The sequence below is a fragment of the Stomoxys calcitrans genome, chromosome 1 (assembly GCF_963082655.1).
Source record: "Stomoxys calcitrans chromosome 1, idStoCalc2.1, whole genome shotgun sequence".
NCBI lineage: Eukaryota > Metazoa > Arthropoda > Insecta > Diptera > Muscidae > Stomoxys > Stomoxys calcitrans.
This window is the reverse complement of record NC_081552.1, coordinates 10,986,133-11,003,646: the sequence shown is the minus strand read 5'-3', so window position 1 is coordinate 11,003,646 and position 17,514 is coordinate 10,986,133. Positions and strand designations below refer to the sequence as shown.

The 17,514-nt window shown below is 35.1% G+C and overlaps 1 protein-coding gene across 11 annotated transcripts in view; it reads right to left on the bottom strand.

Moving 5' to 3' along the window:
* The window catches only part of LOC106090474 (hemicentin-1), a 1,337,150-nt gene that overhangs the window by 134,113 nt on the left and 1,185,523 nt on the right, over positions 1-17,514 (bottom strand). For all 11 annotated transcript variants that reach the window (XM_059367960.1, XM_059367994.1, XM_059368012.1 and 8 more), the window contains 3 exons: positions 13,698-13,869; positions 7,215-7,363; positions 1,756-1,926 (listed from right to left, as the gene is read on the bottom strand). In XM_059367960.1, coding sequence (XP_059223943.1) covers positions 1,756-1,926; positions 7,215-7,363; positions 13,698-13,869 — 492 coding nt within the window. The remainder of the gene's footprint in view (positions 1-1,755; positions 1,927-7,214; positions 7,364-13,697; positions 13,870-17,514) is intronic.

Genomic DNA, 17,514 nt, shown 5'->3' with positions numbered 1-17,514 from the left:
TCTTGCATGAGACGTTTTGTTATGACTTTCAACAGCTGTGCTATGTATGGCGATGTATGGCGCAAATATATTTAATATAATATAACCCTATTTGGAATCTTGACTTCTTAAGCCTCTAGAGAACGCAATTTTCTAATTTGTAATTTATTTATTTACACCCGCACAACAAGAATATTAAATTCTTATTATTGAAGTGCGGGTAATATCTTATCCGATGACCTTCAACATACATGTCCAATATGGTCTTAATCGATATATTGCCAGATACAGCTCCCATATAAACCGATCTCCCGAAAATGCTTCTGGAGCCACTACAAGACGCAATTCTTGTACTGTAATGGACTGAAGTACTGTAATGGACTGAAGAATACCAATGACTTTTACTAGGGTCTTCAAGATTTAATTCACTTATGGTCCGAATCGGACTATAACTTGATATATCTTGAACACCATAACAATTCTTTGTTTGCCTAAAAAGAGATACAGCGCTACAAATGCGACGCATGGTGGAGGATATATAAGATTCGGTCCTGCCGAACTTAGCACGCTCTTACTTGTTTGTTATTGCTCTAGTAATGTGCCCATGACTGACATGGCATTTTGTATTTAAATTTAAAGAAAAAAGGTCATGGGAAGCATACATTCAGTAGTAATTATAAACATCCACTGAGACACACATTTACATATGTGTTCTATTTGTATACCCATATATAGGATGGGGGGAATCTGTCAACTGACAGCTCTATCGTAAAGCTTGACATTTTTGAGGTTATACGTACTCAGAACGTTTTTACATACGAGCGCTATTTGTGTTGTTTTCAGTAAGTTGAAAGATTCATCTCTCCCAAAAAAATGCAGTTAAATCGAAAACTTTTTCGTGCGATTATTTTTTACAACTTTCGACGTGGATTAACTCAACCAAAGTGCATCGATGAACTTAATTAAATTTTTGGTGATGAAGCTCCATCAAATACTAGTGATTATCGATGGTATGCTGAATTCAACCGAGATCGTAGTTCACTTTAACACGAATTTCGTGAAGGTCGTCCAAAATCAGTTGTTTTTCCAAAAACCAACTGATATTGCAGGATCGTCATGTGACCTATCGTGAGATTGAGACAACCTTAGTGAGACCAGCATATATTCAATATTGCATGAACAATTTGTCAAACGCTCAAAAACGGCTCGTGTCCATTGATCGAAAGAAATGCCCCAAGAATACGAAACAACTGCATTTTTGAGCACTCAAAACATCGATTTGATGAGTAATTCGCGATATCGTCCTGACTTAGCACCGAATGACTTTTTTTTTATTCCCGTACGTAAAAAATAAGAGGTCAAGGTTTTTCGACACCTGAAGAAACGGTTGATGCGTTGAGAATGCATGTTTTCGAGATACCTCAATCAGATGCAAATATGCTTCGACAATGATTCAAGCTTATGCAAAAGTGAAAAATATTTTGAAAAACAATTGAGCGATTTTCGATGATTAATATTTGTTTTTGTGTTCTCCAATAATCGAAACATAAAAGGCAACCCTCGTATATAGTTGTATGCTGCTTATCTATGCAGATGTAATTGATTTAATAAAATTGAAAATAGTATGGCGCCAGATTCGCTTTATACGAAAAATAAATGTTACTTTACGCTATCTTATTCAATTTTACTCTCACCCAATTCAATATTATATCCTTTCCAATTAAAAATGAATGAGAAATTAATAAATTGATTTGCAATTGAATAAATAATACATACCTTCTGGCAATAGCTCGGACCCCCTATACCATCCAACTTCTGGCATAGGTGTTGTATTTCTCACCACACAAGTGAGATTAAGCATTTGGCGCTCCTGCATGGGTCCTATAACGGTGCCATTTGCAATGCGATCACCTTTCTCATCCCATATCACCATCTCCGAAGGTGGTACTGTTGTTGGCCATGTGCCCGCGTGGTACAGACACATTTGTCAGGTGTTCAAATTGTGTAGTTAAAAGTGTCGTAAGTGTTACAAGGTATGATGAGGTGAAGTGTCAAATGTTGTTGTTTTATTTTTGGGGGAGGAGATGGTGTCGTTGGTGGTGTTGATAGAGTGTATTGTGGTGGTGTAGTTTTTTTTTATTTTTTTTTATAGAAAATTGGAAACGGAATTTATTAAATTTTGTTTTTTCACTTAAGAATTTTGTAATTAAGCTTAAACTAAAATCTAAAGCTAATTTCTAATTTTTTATCAATAAATGAAAATAAAATAAAAAAGTAAAAATATAAAAACACAAAACAAGTGATCATAGTTAAACTTAGAGCTTGGTTAGATTTTCTTAGTATTGGTTTCCAAGGAAATGAAATAAAGTAATATTGTAGTTGTTAATTTTTTCAAATGACAACGAAATCAAAAATTTACCCAGGTTTTCTACGGTATTTTGTGGATTTTTTAATGTTATTTCATTAACATTTTCATATATGAGATATTTTTAGATTGATTTAAAAATTTTTTGGTGAATTTGGTAAATCGTATTTTTGTTTTACGTTTCAAACACCATTCATTGATTCATTCATTCAATTTAAGGTAATATAAAAAAAGAAATTAAAATATTAAAGACATTATTTATTGCACATATATAGTAGGGTGGTGGCGGTCGTGATGGTAGTGGTAGTGGTAAAAGAGATATATGTGAGGGTTAATGGTGTGTAGTGTTAATGTATGGTCATATGGGGTTTAAAGGGGGTTACAATATTTCCAATAATCCAATTGTTTTATTTTTGTTAACAGTAATGATATAGTATCCAAATAAATAATTTTGTTATTTAAAATTTTTGTAATTTGTGTGTGTTGTTATTTTTTTATAATTAGAGTTTTTTTTCATATACAATTTGTTTTTATTTCAATTAGTTGCATATAAATCCATGATGATGCGTTGAAGTGGCGAGCGAGCGAGAAGTACAAACGAGCGAGCGTTTTTTTGTTTCGGTTTTTTTTTTTTTTTGATATTCAAGAAAAAAAATTGTTTGTTGGTTTTCATTATTATTTTGTTGTTGTTGAATGGAGGGAAAAGAGGGGGAATTGTATTAAGAAAACAATCAGTTAAAAATGTTGGAAAATGAGTTTATTTAATTGTTTCGATAAATTCGTTTTTATTCCAAAAATTCATATGAATGAGAATTAGTAAAGAAACAAGAACGAGGGAGGAAATTAGTAAAATAATGTTGTTTTAGTTGGGCAGGGCGGGGGGAAAGAGAAAGGCAATGAACCTTATTTTGCAGGCAAGTAAAGCAATTCAAAATAAAATCTGTGTTTTAGAACAATCAAAAAGCAAATGAGGTTAAAAGTATAAAAACAACTTGCAGATATAACAATACATTTGGATTTACTTTAACGAGACAAGAGTTACAAAAAGGCACTAATTTATTTATTGTTGAACCAAGGTGCATAAACTTGTTGTGTTGTTTAGGCAAAATTGGAATTTTTTTTCGAAGTAGTTTAATTTTTTATTTCTTGACACGCTTTCAAATGAAAGATAGTTTAAGTACAGCGATGGGCAAATGCACACATAGTATTGGACATAATTGTGTCCTCATGGAGTAAAAACTGCCTTAGAGTCAGGTTTCAACCCCAAACAATACATTCATTATTGCCCTTCACTTCACTGCTAGAGAATTGGTGAAGATATCCAAACCTATTTGGCTAGTTAGCTGAACTGAGTTGAGCTACAAGAAAGTAAGAGTTTGCCTATTTCAAATAGAATTAGTAAACTAAGTGATTGCCCGCTTAAATAGTAAATATTTTTGATAAATTCAAATTGCTTTATTTTCTATACCCACCAACATAGGATATACCAATCCAGTCATTCCGTTTATAATACTTCGAAATATTGGTCACAGATCCCAGCGATGTCCGTTCTACTGTCCGTCCGTCCGTAAAAATCACCATAGCACTCGAACAAATGAAGATAGTCACTTGAAATTTAGCAGGATACTTGTTTTTTAAAGATGTCGTTGGAGATTACAAATGGGCCATATCTGTTTAGATTTGGATATAGCTCCCATATAAGCCGATCTCCTGAATTGACTTCTCGAGCTGCTGGAAGTAGTAATTGTATTTTGATTTGACTGAAATTTTGGAAGGGGTGTTTTGTAATGACTTCCAACAACGGTGTCAAGTACGGCCCAAATAGGTCAATAACGTGATATAGATCTAATTTAAACCGATCTCGATTTTACATCTTGAGCCCCTGGTTTTCTCAATTGTTAAGGACATAAAAGCTGATGTCTATACAGACAAGCCCGCTTCGATTGACGCATTGGAAGACAACAATGAAGCATATATTCGTAGGATATCGAAATGTTGGAAAGAGTACGCCAAAATTGGTCTAAGCGGATAAAGCATTTGAGGCGCAGTCACAGTCAACATTTGCATGAAATAATGATCAAACATTAAATTATATGGACTGTACTATAGATTTAAATAAATATGTTATGCACTTTTCTGAATTTTATGTTTTTTTTTTTCCTTGAAAAACGTTCCTATAACTCTAAAAAAGACACCCTTTAGAAGATAATCATAATTGAATAGAAACTAATATTATATACATGTTGGTGAATATCCAATATTTGGCACGACCAAACTTAATGTGTCTTAACTTCTTTTAAATTTAATATAAATTTTTTTTTATTATTTTTATTCTTAAAAATACGTTTGGCTTTAGGTTCCGATTAAAAGACAAAACATCTGCTTTTTATTTATATTTTTATTGGAATTTCTTGTCGATATTTCGATTGCCTTCATCAATCGATGTCCCCTGCCGAGGATTGGGAAGAAATTCCAATAAAAAAATTATTATATACAGATTTGTTGTCTTTTAATCAGGGACCGAACTAGTATGCAACGAAAAAAAAATTAAAAATTTAAATTTTTAATTAAAAAAAAAACTATTTAAAAATAATAAAAAAAATTTAAAAATATTAAAACAATATAAACATGTAAAAGGCCGGACCGAATCTTATATCCACCACCCTTCACCATGGATCGCATTTTTCAAGTTCTTTGTCCGGTATCTCTTTATAGGCATATAAGGATAACGGATATAATTTGCCATGCCATTAAAGCTATATCTTCTTATTGACCGATTCAGACAATATTTGCTTTGGATGTTGGAGAACATAATGGATGTAATTGAGCAAAACTTCAGCCAAATCCGATAATAATCGGCAGATCGGTATATGAGAGATATATTACGTTATACCGATTGAGACCACACTTGTTGGATGTCATAGCAAAACAAATAGCGCTAAATTTCAGGCACACTGAATGAGAATTGTGCACGATAAAGACACAAGAAGTCAAGATCCGAAATCGGTTTATATAGCAGCTATATCAAAACATGAACCGATTTGGCCCATTTACAATCGTGACTGACCCACACTTATAAGAAGTATTGATGTAAAATTTCATGCGCCTAGCTTTACTGCTTCGAAAGTTTGCGTGCTTTCGACGGACAGGCAGACAGACATGGCTAGATCGACTTGAAATTGTAAATGGGCCATATCGGTTCATATTTTGATATAGCTGCCATATAAACCGATCTTGGACCTTGATTTCTTGACCCTGTACAAGGCGCAATTATTATCCAATTTGACTGAAATTTAGCACGAGGTGTTTTGTTATGATTTCCAACAACTGTCTTCAGTATGGTAGAAATCGGTTCATAACTTGATATAGCTGCCGTATAAACCGATCTCGGATCTTGACTACTTAAGCCTCTAGAGGGCACAATTATTACCCGATTTGGCTGAAATTTTGTGTTAAATTACGTGTTGGTCCGAATCGGTCTATAGCCTGATACAGCTCCCATATAAACCGATCTCTCTATTTTACTTCTTGAGCCCCTATAGGGCACAATTCTTATTCGAATTGTAAAATTTAAATTTTACACATTGACTTCTACTATGGTCACCAACATTCAGTTCAATTATGGTCCAAATCGGACCATAATTTGATATAACTCTAAAAGCACAGCAATTCTTTTCTTTTGTCCATTGTTTGTCTAAAAAGAGATACCGGCAAAAGAACTCGACAAATGCGATCCATGGTTAAGGGTGTATAAGATTCGGCCCGGCGTATTTACTTGTTTTATTTTGTTATTTTCTTTCTTGTTATTTGTTAGAACGAAGTTTTCCTCCAGGGTACTGAAAAATTTCTTTTCCAATTATAGCATGGGCCGAACTAATTTGCAAAAAATAATTAAAAATTTAATTTTTAGTTAAAAAAATAAATATGAAAACAGCTTTAAATTAAATTTTAAATAATTAAATCAAAGTTAAAAAATATATTTAAAAAGAATCAAAAAACAATTATAATTTTATAAATTGCATAACGAAAATTATAAAAATGATATAAAAGCTGTTCGTTCAAATAATTAAAAAATATAGAAAAATAAAAAATGAAATTGAAAAGAATCAAAAATAAATTAATTTCAAATTGACCTTTATACTAAGTATAACGAAAGCAATAAAATTTTGCTGGTTTATTTTTTAGTTTTTTTCTAAACTTTTTTAAATATTTTTTTAATTTGTTACTTTCTTTTTCTTCTTATATAATATGTTTTAAAATTAAGTTTTTTTCCAGGGTACTTAAATATTTCCTTTCCGATTATTGCATAGTAGTTTTTTTTATTAGTGCCTTTTTTGAACAAGTTTTCATATTAAGATATATAAAGATACAAATAAATACGAAAGTAGCTGTTAAAACGAGACATTTTATAGACCGATTGGGTATCAAAGGATTTAAATAATTTTCATTTTGCTTATGCCACATGCAAGAATTTTGATTAAAACATTTTTTGTTTTAATATATCTTTAGCTTATATATGTACAGGAACAAAGAACAGGGGTGTAGCAATAGCAACGCCTTGGATTACAAGTTTTTGTTATTGTTACAAAAAAAGATTTCGAATTTTTCTTAAGAGCTATGCATGCAAATAAAGTTTGAAGATTTTTTTATCGTTATTTTTATGATTATAATTTCATATAGGATTTTTTTAAGTGTTTGTTTTGTGTTTTCAAAAAAAAATACATGACATGACAATCACAATTACATACACATTGACATTAGATTTGTTTCGAAATTAACACATTAAACAAGCATACAAACGCAAGCACACTAACAGGCCCATTACAAGGACTTGTGTCCATTGATTGTAGAATTTAGTTGGTGAACTTACCTAAAACTTTCAGCTCAACACGATGGCCATTGAAGTTATCACATGTTTCAATTGGTATAAAATATGTTGTATCACATAAATAAATGTCCTGGTCTGCAATTTCTAAATTTCTTATAATTAATCTAAAAGGATTTTGTTCAACGGAGACTCTGAAATGAAGTAAGGAGAAAAAAAAAAACAGAAAATTAAGGGTGACATTTATATAAACAAATAATAAATAAAGATTTTATATTGGAGAATCTTCGACTGAGCTTAAACTTTTATACCCTCCAACTGTACCGCGTTCGACGTGCTCTTCCTACGATTTTATCCTCTAAGAATTCACACTTTTCACTTTTGTTAGAAGTTAGAACATATGTTAAAAATGGCATCTAATTCAAAGAACAACTGCTCTCTGTAGATGTTCAAATACTCACATATCGTGCTTGTTGGTAGTCATAATAGAACTCATGATTCGAAATTCCATTCAAATTGGATAATAATTGCTCCTCGGTGTATTCAGGAAATTGAAACGACAGTGTGTGGATGCAGGAAGTAATAACAAATCGTCACTACAAGTTTTCAAAGATATAAATTGGAAGTTCAACTGATATGGGAGTGTAATCAATATTTCGGGAGCCAACGTGACGCCCGAGATATGACGCTGAACCTTTCGACAGAAAGATGTGTCTTTAGGCAACAAGTCGTTCGGACTCGGTTTAAACGGGACCCATGTCGTTGATCGAAAAACACAAATAGGTACGCAAGAAGTCTGCCCGATGTTACTCAGTGCGTGTTTATGTCCAAATTTTAAACTTTTTACCATCCACCGTAGCGCAGAGGTTAGCATGTCTGCCTACGACGCTAATCGCCTGGGTTTAAATCCTGGCGAGGCCATCAGAAAAAAAAATTCAGCGTTGGTTTTCCGTTCCGACTCGGCTATAAAAAGGAAGCCCCTTATCATTGAACTTAAATTTGAATCGGACTGCGCTCATTGATATGTGAGAAGTTTGCCCCTGTTCCTTAGAGGAATGTTCATGGGCAAAATTAGCAAATTAGCATTAGCATACCATTCATGTAAAGAGTGATTTTATTATTATCTATTTTACTATTTTCTTTTTGGCAACACTGGTTTAAACATGCTTCGTGTTTGTTCCACAGTCAAACATCTTTAGTTTGGTCCATAATTTACCATGAATCGTCTTACAAACGAACAACACTTGCAAATTATTATCAAAATGTGTGCTCTGTTAAGAAAGTTCACCGTGCGCTTCTTCCATTGAGCGACGAAGATTATTTTTGGTTCAATGGGTAAGTAAATAAGTAGAGTTATCGATTTTGGAGTGAAGATCAGCCAGAAGCATTGTAGTTGCTACCAATGCATCCAAAAAAAGACCCAATTTCGTGCGGATTATGGGCTGGTGGCATCATTGGACCGTATTTCCTCAGAGATGAAGCGAACCGTACCGTAACTGTGAATGGTGAGCCGTGAGATCATATTTTTTTTATGCCCAAAATACAAGAGCTTGGCTTGCATGACATGTGTTTTCAACAAGACGGTGCCACATGCTATACAACACGCGTAACAATGGACTTATTGAAAGGCGAGTTCGGTGAACATTTTTCGAAAATTTCGCGTTCGGAATCTTAGACTATTTTTTGTAGGCTATGTTAAGGCTCATGTCTAGACCGCTTCAACTGACGCATTGGAAGACAGTATTAAAGTATTTATTCGTGAGATACCGGCCTAAATGTTGGAAAGAGTATGCCAAAATTGACTGCACTCATTGATATGTGAGAAATTAAGATTTCATTAATTTTTCTGAATTTTATTTTTTTTTTAACTTTCATATAGTTTTTAAGAAATTACCCTTTAGGGTGGATGCTATACTAACTTCGACATTTCGGTTGTAACTCGTCAAAATATTGACGGGATCATACAAATGTAAACATCTTTCGCCAGAGTTGCCTTGAATATAGCATAGCATGTCCGCCTTTGAAGCTGAACGCCTGGGTTCAAATGGCAATAACATCGGAAAAAAAATGTTCAGCGGTGGTTAACCCCTCCTAATGCTGGCGATTTTTGTGCGCTACCTTGCCATGTACCAGAGTGGATCTAAAGAGGACCGACTTGGATCACCCTAATTCTTTTTCAGTGTTCTTCAATGAAGTGACTTAAATCAAAAAAGGGGAATTTCAGCTGCCCATACTTGCCCCATTTGTATATATTGTGTTATATTAAAACGAGTAAAAGCGTGCTAAGTTCGCCCGGACCGCATTTGTCAAGTTCTTTGCCAGATATCTCTTTATAGGAGACAATAGCAGGTACCATTGTATACAATTTCAACCAAATCTGATAAGAATTGCGCCCTAGAGGGACTTAAGAAGTAATATGGGGAGACCGGTTTGCATGGGAGCTATATTAGGTTATGGATCGATTAAGGCCAATTCGGCTAAATCGGGTAAGAATTACGTCCTCTAGAGGCTCAAGAAGTAAAATTCGGGAGATCGGTTTACATATACCAGGTTTTGGACCGATTCATATTTGGTACGTTTGTAAGAGGGCATAGATACAGTAACTGTGAATAATTTCATCAAAATCTGATAAGATTTACGTGCTCTAGCGGCTCAAGAGGTTACATCAGAAGATCGGTTTATATGAGAGCTAAATCAGGTTTAAGACCGATTCGAACCATACTTGGTACATATATTAAATGTCATAGAAGACACCACAGTACAAAATTTAAGCCAAATCCGAAAAGAAATGCACTCTCTAGAGGCACAAGAAGTCAAATCGGGAGGTCGGTTTATATGGGAGCTATACCAGGTTTTAGGCCGATTTGAATCATACTTGACACGTAAGTTGGAGGTCGTTGGAGAAGTCATTGTAAGGGGTGATTTTTTTGAGGTTAGGATTTTCATGCATTAGTATTTGACAGATCACGTGGGATTTCAGACATGGTGTCAAAGAGAAAGATGCTCAGTATGCTTTGACATTTCATCATGAATAGACTTACTAACGAGCAACGCTTGCAAATCATTGAATTTTATTACCAAAATCAGTGTTCGGTTCGAAATGTGTTCAAATTTTGACAAATTTTGTTCAGCGATGAGGCTCATTTCTGGTTGAATGGCTACGTAAATAAGCAAAATTGCCGCATTTGGAGTGAAGAGCAATCAGAAGCTGTTCAAGAACTGCCCATGCATCCCGAAAAATGCACTGTTTGGTGTGGTTTGTACGCTGGTGGAATCATTGGACCGTATTTTTTCAAAGATGCTGTTGGACGCAACGTTACGGTGAATGAACACATTTCGAACCGAACACTGATTTTGGTAATAAAATTCAATGATTTGCAAGCGTTGCTCGTTAGTAAGTCTATTCATGATGAAATGTCAAAGCATACTGAGCATCTTTCTCTTTGACACCATGTCTGAAATCCCACGTGATCTGTCAAATACTAATGCATGAAAATCCTAACCTCAAAAAAATCACCCTTTACAATATTTCAGCAAAATGAGAATTGCATAATCTAGAGGCTCAAGAAGAAGAATCTGGAGATCGGTATATATGGGAGCTATCTAAATATGGACCGATATGGCCCATTTACAATCCCAACCCACCTACACTAATAGGAAGTATTTGTGCAAAATGTCAAGCTTTACTTTTCTAGCTTTACTCCTTCGAAAGTTTTTTCTAGCTTTACTCCTTCGAAAGTTAGCGTGCTTTCCACAAACAGACAGACAGACGGACGGACATGGCTAGATCGACCTAAAACGTCACAAAAGTCAAGAATATATAATTTATGGGGTCTTAGATCAATATTTCGAGATGTTACAAACAGAATAGCGCAGTTAGTATACCCTCATCCTATTGTGGAGGGTACAAAAAAAAAATGTCGCACCTCATTTAGAAAAGGGGCTAAAAACTCCTAAAAATGGGATATTAGAATACCAAAATATTCTAAACAAGTAAAAAGGCATTAATTTCGGCCAGGCCGAACTTTGGATACCCACCACCTCGGATATACATGTAAACCCTCTTTCGTCACGATCCTGTGAAAAGTGAATACTTATGCGCCCAAATTCGTCACGGACATTGAGTCTAATAAATATTGGTCACTGTTGAATTTTGTATTTCAAATTTCAACAAAATCGGGTAATAAATAAAGCTTTTATGAGCTTTAGACACTTAATCGACATAACGGTCTATATGGCAGCTATATCTAAATACAGTCCGATCTTTACCATATTTGGGTCAGATAGCGGGTGGCTTTAAACTACTTAATGTTTCAAATTTCAACGAAATCGGATAAAAATTCAAGCATATATTTGCATTAGACCCTTTATCGTCAGATCGGTCTATATAGCAGCTATATCCAAATATGGTCCGATTTGGCCCGTTTCAAGAGCTTAAACAGCGTGCATCAAAAAGACGTATCTGTGCCAAATTTCAGCTCAATATCTCACTTTTTAAAGGCTGTAGTGTGATTACATGAGACGGATGGACAGACACACGGACATCGTTAAATAGTCTTTGTTGGGTCGCAAATTGATATTTCGCTGTGTTGCAAACGGAATGACTAAATGAATATACCCCCTATCCTACGGTGGTGGGTAAAAATATGTTCGCCGGAAAATTCTACTATAGTCACCTGAATTCATCAAAACTCAAAACTTAAAATAAACGCTTAAAGCTTAAACTTGAATCGGACAGCACTCATAGATATGTGAGAAGTTTGCTCCTGTTCTTTAATGGAGTCTTTTGTTGAATCGGGGAGCACCAGGTTCCCATAATGGATCCGTTCATATATACCGCGGGAAACCTCCTGACCATGTTTCTCTATCGAAAAAAAAATACAACCAAGTCCCTTAGTCTTGGAAAATTTCCTGTAGCTGGACCCTAATTGCAGGCTTTTAACCCATCCCTCAAAGTGTTCAAATAAATGCATGTAACCTCGCAACTAAATTTCTCTCTCCGAAAAAATCCTGTCATTTCCCTGCTATGAACGCTTATTAAAGTCTTCTGCAGTATAATCTTCCCGTATCCTTGTTGGACTACATAATGAAGTGTAGTGTTGTGGCATCGGTCTCTATCCAGAGTACCTACCCGCCCCCAACCGTAGTTTACGTCCGTAAATAACATCCTCTTCAAAGAATTAAGTAATATTTGGCCTACCTCTTGGTAGGCTACTGAAAACTATTGTAGAATATCAATGATATGATCTATCCCCCAATCCCATAGATATTCAGATAAATCTCACAATTGGCCGACTTATAAGAATTCAAACCACCCTAGACACCCGGACCAAAGGCCACGTTTTTGTCCTCATTAATTATAATAAGAATGGTTAAATCTTTCAGAATAATTAAGCTCCAAAAAATCCAAAAACCACATCCACCCTTGTTTCTCTTTCGGTCTTACAATTTAGAAATTTCGGTGACGACTTTAACGAACTTACTCTAGCATGAGGGGAAACCTGACGCTCTACTCTCCAGAATGTACTTCGTCGGCACATCAAATCAGAAAGAGTCTAAACAAGTAAAAACGAATTAAGTTCGGCCGTGCCGAATTTTTAATACCCACCACCATTGATAAAATAACCATCCTCTTCTATAACAACTCAACTCGACAGATAGGTCTATATGGCAGCTATATCTGAATATAGACCGATCTGAAACCTTCAGCAAACCTATTTCTGATCCTTACCCCTTAGAAGTATTATACCATCGCCTGCGTAGCAGACGGTTTCAAATCCCTCGTCAGTCAGCATGCGCAATAGGTTATTTATGGTGGTCACCCAAAGGAGGTCTAAGGATTGGATCATAGTGTCTAAGGATTGGATCATAGTGTCGATCCGCACATTGCAAAAGCCCCCTCGATGTCAGTGCATTCCGCCAATGTATAAGTCTTGGCATCGAAAGATTCTTATATTTTATGCACAACCTCGTGCAGGGCAGTCTCCACCGACTTTCCTTTGCTGTGCTGTTTCTCCTTGAGCAGTTCGCAGGGTGTTCTACAATACGTTCCATTGTTTTGAGTAGAAAGGATGTAAGGGTTATAGGTTTTTAGGCCTTTGGTGTGAATGACTAACATAATTAGAATAAAATTAAAATTTAGCAAGAAATAAAATTGTTATAAAGACCTCTGAAAATGCTTTGATTTTATACCATAGATATCTTGTTGTTTGTGCATGGTTTTTCTTTGTGTGCATCCATTCATCTCTGCGAGTATGGTATATTTGGGTCAACTTGAAGATATAGCTCTTATATTGACCTATCACCCAATCCGACTCGTTGAGAGGAGGAAAGATTGAGATTTTTCTCATCTCTAAAAATAAAAGCGAATTCGAATAATATATCATAACACTAGTTTAAGCCCTGATTTGGCAGCAAAATATGTTTTGCGGAACATCCTTGGTGGTGGATGTACAAGTTTGAAGCAACCGAATTGAAGACAATTTTTTTTTTTTTAATTTATTCTCTACCCATAGTTTGAATACATACCTGTCTTCAAATCCCTCCGCCACACTTGTTACATTACTATCATCCAAGAGCATGGCCGCTATGCGGTTGTCACCCTTAAACCAATTCAGTGAATGTAATTCACCGCATTTGTCTTTGTTCACCGGACATGGCACGACAACGGTTTGTCCCTCTTTTTCGGTGATGACTTGATCTGAAAATAAACAAAACGAAAAATGAAAAAATATGATTTTGATATTCCTTCACAATTCAAAAAAAGCAACAGAAAAGAAGAAAACAAATATTAAAAATTTCCGAATAAATAAAAGCGTAGCAAGCGTATGTTTATTTTCTACACGTTTTCAAATGGCGTTTGCCATCTTTCCGCTCTCTCTCTCTCTCGCTCCCTCTTTCTGTCTCGCCCTTTACTCCAACAGAATTTCCCAAAGTGTAAGAAAGTATTTGTCTTTGTTGTTGTATTTTGTTTTCTAACCAACTTGTTTCCTAAGCACTTTTTATTTGGGTTTCCCCTAACGGAAAGGATGTTAACCTTTAACCAAAACCGGATATATTCATTTTTTTATCTCCAAAGCTAAAAGCATAAGGTTGTCTTGCATACCTTTATTTTGCTGGATTTAGCGGTTCTTCATTATAAATGTATCTGTTGTCCCGCTACCAAGTAAAAAAAAAACACGCTACGAGATAAAGGCCAACACAAAGTTAGGATGGGGCATTAAGTGAGCGAGGTATAGTGAAGTAAAGTGGAAGGATTTCCTTTGAATAGTATAAAACCCAAAGGAGTCAAATATTCGTTACATGTGTTTGTGTGTGTTTGTTCTGTTGTTATTATTATCCCAGAGACTGTTTTGCATATTTTTGTAAAGAAAGTTTTTTTTGCTTTGTTTATTTGTTACTCTGTTTTGTTTTCTTCGCTCTCACTCTACCATTTTTTTGTCTTGTTGGATTGTTTTTTGTGCTAAATTTAAACAGGGATAATATTTTGATATGTATGCATAATAATCTTGAAACCTATACCCAGACAGCAAACCAGGCTGAGAGAATATTTTTTCCAAAGTGTCTACTTGTGTTTTATTTTTTTAAGGAATAGCTTGTTTTATTTATTCAACTGTGTCTGTTTGGGTAGATCATAAAGAATTGGTTAGGCCACCATAAATATTGGCTTCTTGGGAAGTACAAATCTACTTTAGATTGTTATTTAAGTGGGTATTATGTTTTGAAATATGGCATTTCGTCTCGTTTTTTAAGGTTACCAATATTTCACTCATTTTCACCTTAGATTACAGAATGATATTTTAATGTAGATTTAGATGCAAAGTTTGAAAGGGGAATAATAAAGCAATTGAGGAAATCTATTTAGAAAAATATCTATTGGTCATAATAGCGTATGATTTATTTTAACTAATATATAACTTCTATCTTATATATAAAAATTAATTTGCGTTTGTTTGTATGTTTGTGTGTTCCTTATAGACTCAAAAACGGCTGAACCGATTTTCTTGAAATTTTCACAGATGGTGCATAATGACACCGTGGTGAAAATAGGGTACTACATTTTTTGATATCTGATTGGGGGGCGGACCCTCCCCCCTATCCTAATTTTCAGAAACGCCAGAACCCGGAGATGGGTGGTGCAATTTAAGCGAAATTTTGTGTGCTCTCATATAGTACCCAAAAAATAAAAATTTGGTATCCAAATTTCGGATGAGGTACCTAGGGGGGCCGCCCCACCCTAAAACCTACCAAACATATATTTAGACCAATCACGACAATATGGGACTCAAATGAAAGGTATTTAAGATAATAAAACGTATCTGATATCCAATTGTCGGATCAAGTGCTAGGGGGACCACCCCAAAACACCCCTAAATCGGATATATTTACCGACCATAGCAATATGGGACTCAAATGAAAGGTATATACGAGTAGAATACGAAGCTGATATCCAAATGTGGGACAAAGTTTCTGGGGTTCCACCCCTTCCCCAAAACACCCCCCAAACAGGACTTATTTACTGACCATGGTAATATGGGGCTTAAATAAAAGGTATTTGAGTGTGGAATTCGAATCTGATATCCAAGTATGGGACCAAGTGTTTGGGGGGCCGCTTATCCCCAAAAACATCCCCCAAAGGGGCCAAATTTTCGACCATATCAATATAGGGCTCAAATGAAAGGTTTATGGGAGTAAAGCACCACCCCACCCCCACAACTAGGAACTAGAAAGTATTTACTGACTATTGCAATATGAGGCTCAAATAGGCCAACTCACTGAGTGGCTGCCCATCCCTCTAAACACCCCCCCCGCCGGTCATGTTTACCTACTATGAAAATATGGGGCTCAAATTAAAGGTATTTGGGAGTAGACCACTTATCTGATCAACATTGGGGGACAACTGTCAGCGGACGTTCCACCACCATAACAACCCCCAAATAGGACGTATTTGCTCACCAAAACAATTTAGGTCTTAAAGAGAGTGGAACTAAATATTTATAGTTTTTAGGGCCAATACAGCAAACCGGACATATTTGCTGACTTTTGCAATAAGGAGTTTAAATGAGATTAGAAAATGAATTTGATATCCAATTTAGAGGGCAATGGCAATATGGGGTTTAAATAAATGATATATAGATATATGAGAATATATGAGGCTTAGTGTTTGGGGGACCACCCTAATCCCCAAAACACCCCTAAATCGGGCATTTTTATCGACCATGTGGATGTAGAGCAAGAATTGATACCCATTTTCGGGACCAATTTTCTTGGGGTCTACCCCTTTCCCAAAATACCCCACGAACAGCAATTTTTAGTGACCATCCCAATATGGGGCTCAAATAAAGGTATTTGGGAGTAGAATACGATTTTGATATCCAAAAGTAGGAACATGTATTTGGGGCTTCACCCCTTTCCCAAAACACCCCCAAAGGGAAAAAAAAATTTTCGACCATGCCAATATCTGGCTCAAATGAGAGTTATTGGAGATTAGAAAACGAATTTGATAACTTATTTTGGGGCCAGGTGTTTGGGGGCAATTGTGGCTTCTAAGTACTTAAGTTGGTAAATCATGGGATCGGTTTATATAGGGGCTACATCCAAATCTGAACCTATATGGCCCATTTGCTATTCACAACAACATCAATAACATACAGGGTGGCTGATGAATATTGCTACAATGATGAATATTGCTACATTTTTTTTTCGGTGTATGGAATACATTTTTCTTTTATTCATGTTAAATTAAATTATTAAATTAATTATTAAATTATTATTAATTAAATTAATTAATTAATTAATTAAATTAATTATTAAATTATTATTATTAAATAGAAAAAAAGTTATTACATTTTTTTTTGGTAGCGGCTTTCATCAGCCACCCTGTATATCTGAGCAAAATTTCAAGCAGATATCCTTATTTGTTTGACTGATATTTTGATTTCGACAAACAGAGGGACGGACGGAAATGGCTAGGTCAACAATAAAGAATATATATATACTTTAATGGGTCGCAGACATTGGCGCAGCTAGACTTTTTTCCTAGGGGGTGCTATAGCCCAAAAACCAAAAGATTAAAACTAAAAAACAATTGACTCCTCAAATTTTGTTCGAGCTGTGAAAAACATATTTGTGGTCCGATTTTCAAATTCCTTTTAAAAAAATGCATCATGTATGGGGATATCTCTTGCAGTGTGGTAGATATAGGTCTAGCAGTTTTTCAAGAGTCAACTGGCTTCGAGGAAGTCTTTGATTAGTAAAGTAAAATTAAAAAAAAAAAAAATTGTTTAATTTTTTTTAAGTCGAGCTTAATGACCAAGCGAATACAACACCCAAAGAAGAGATTGTT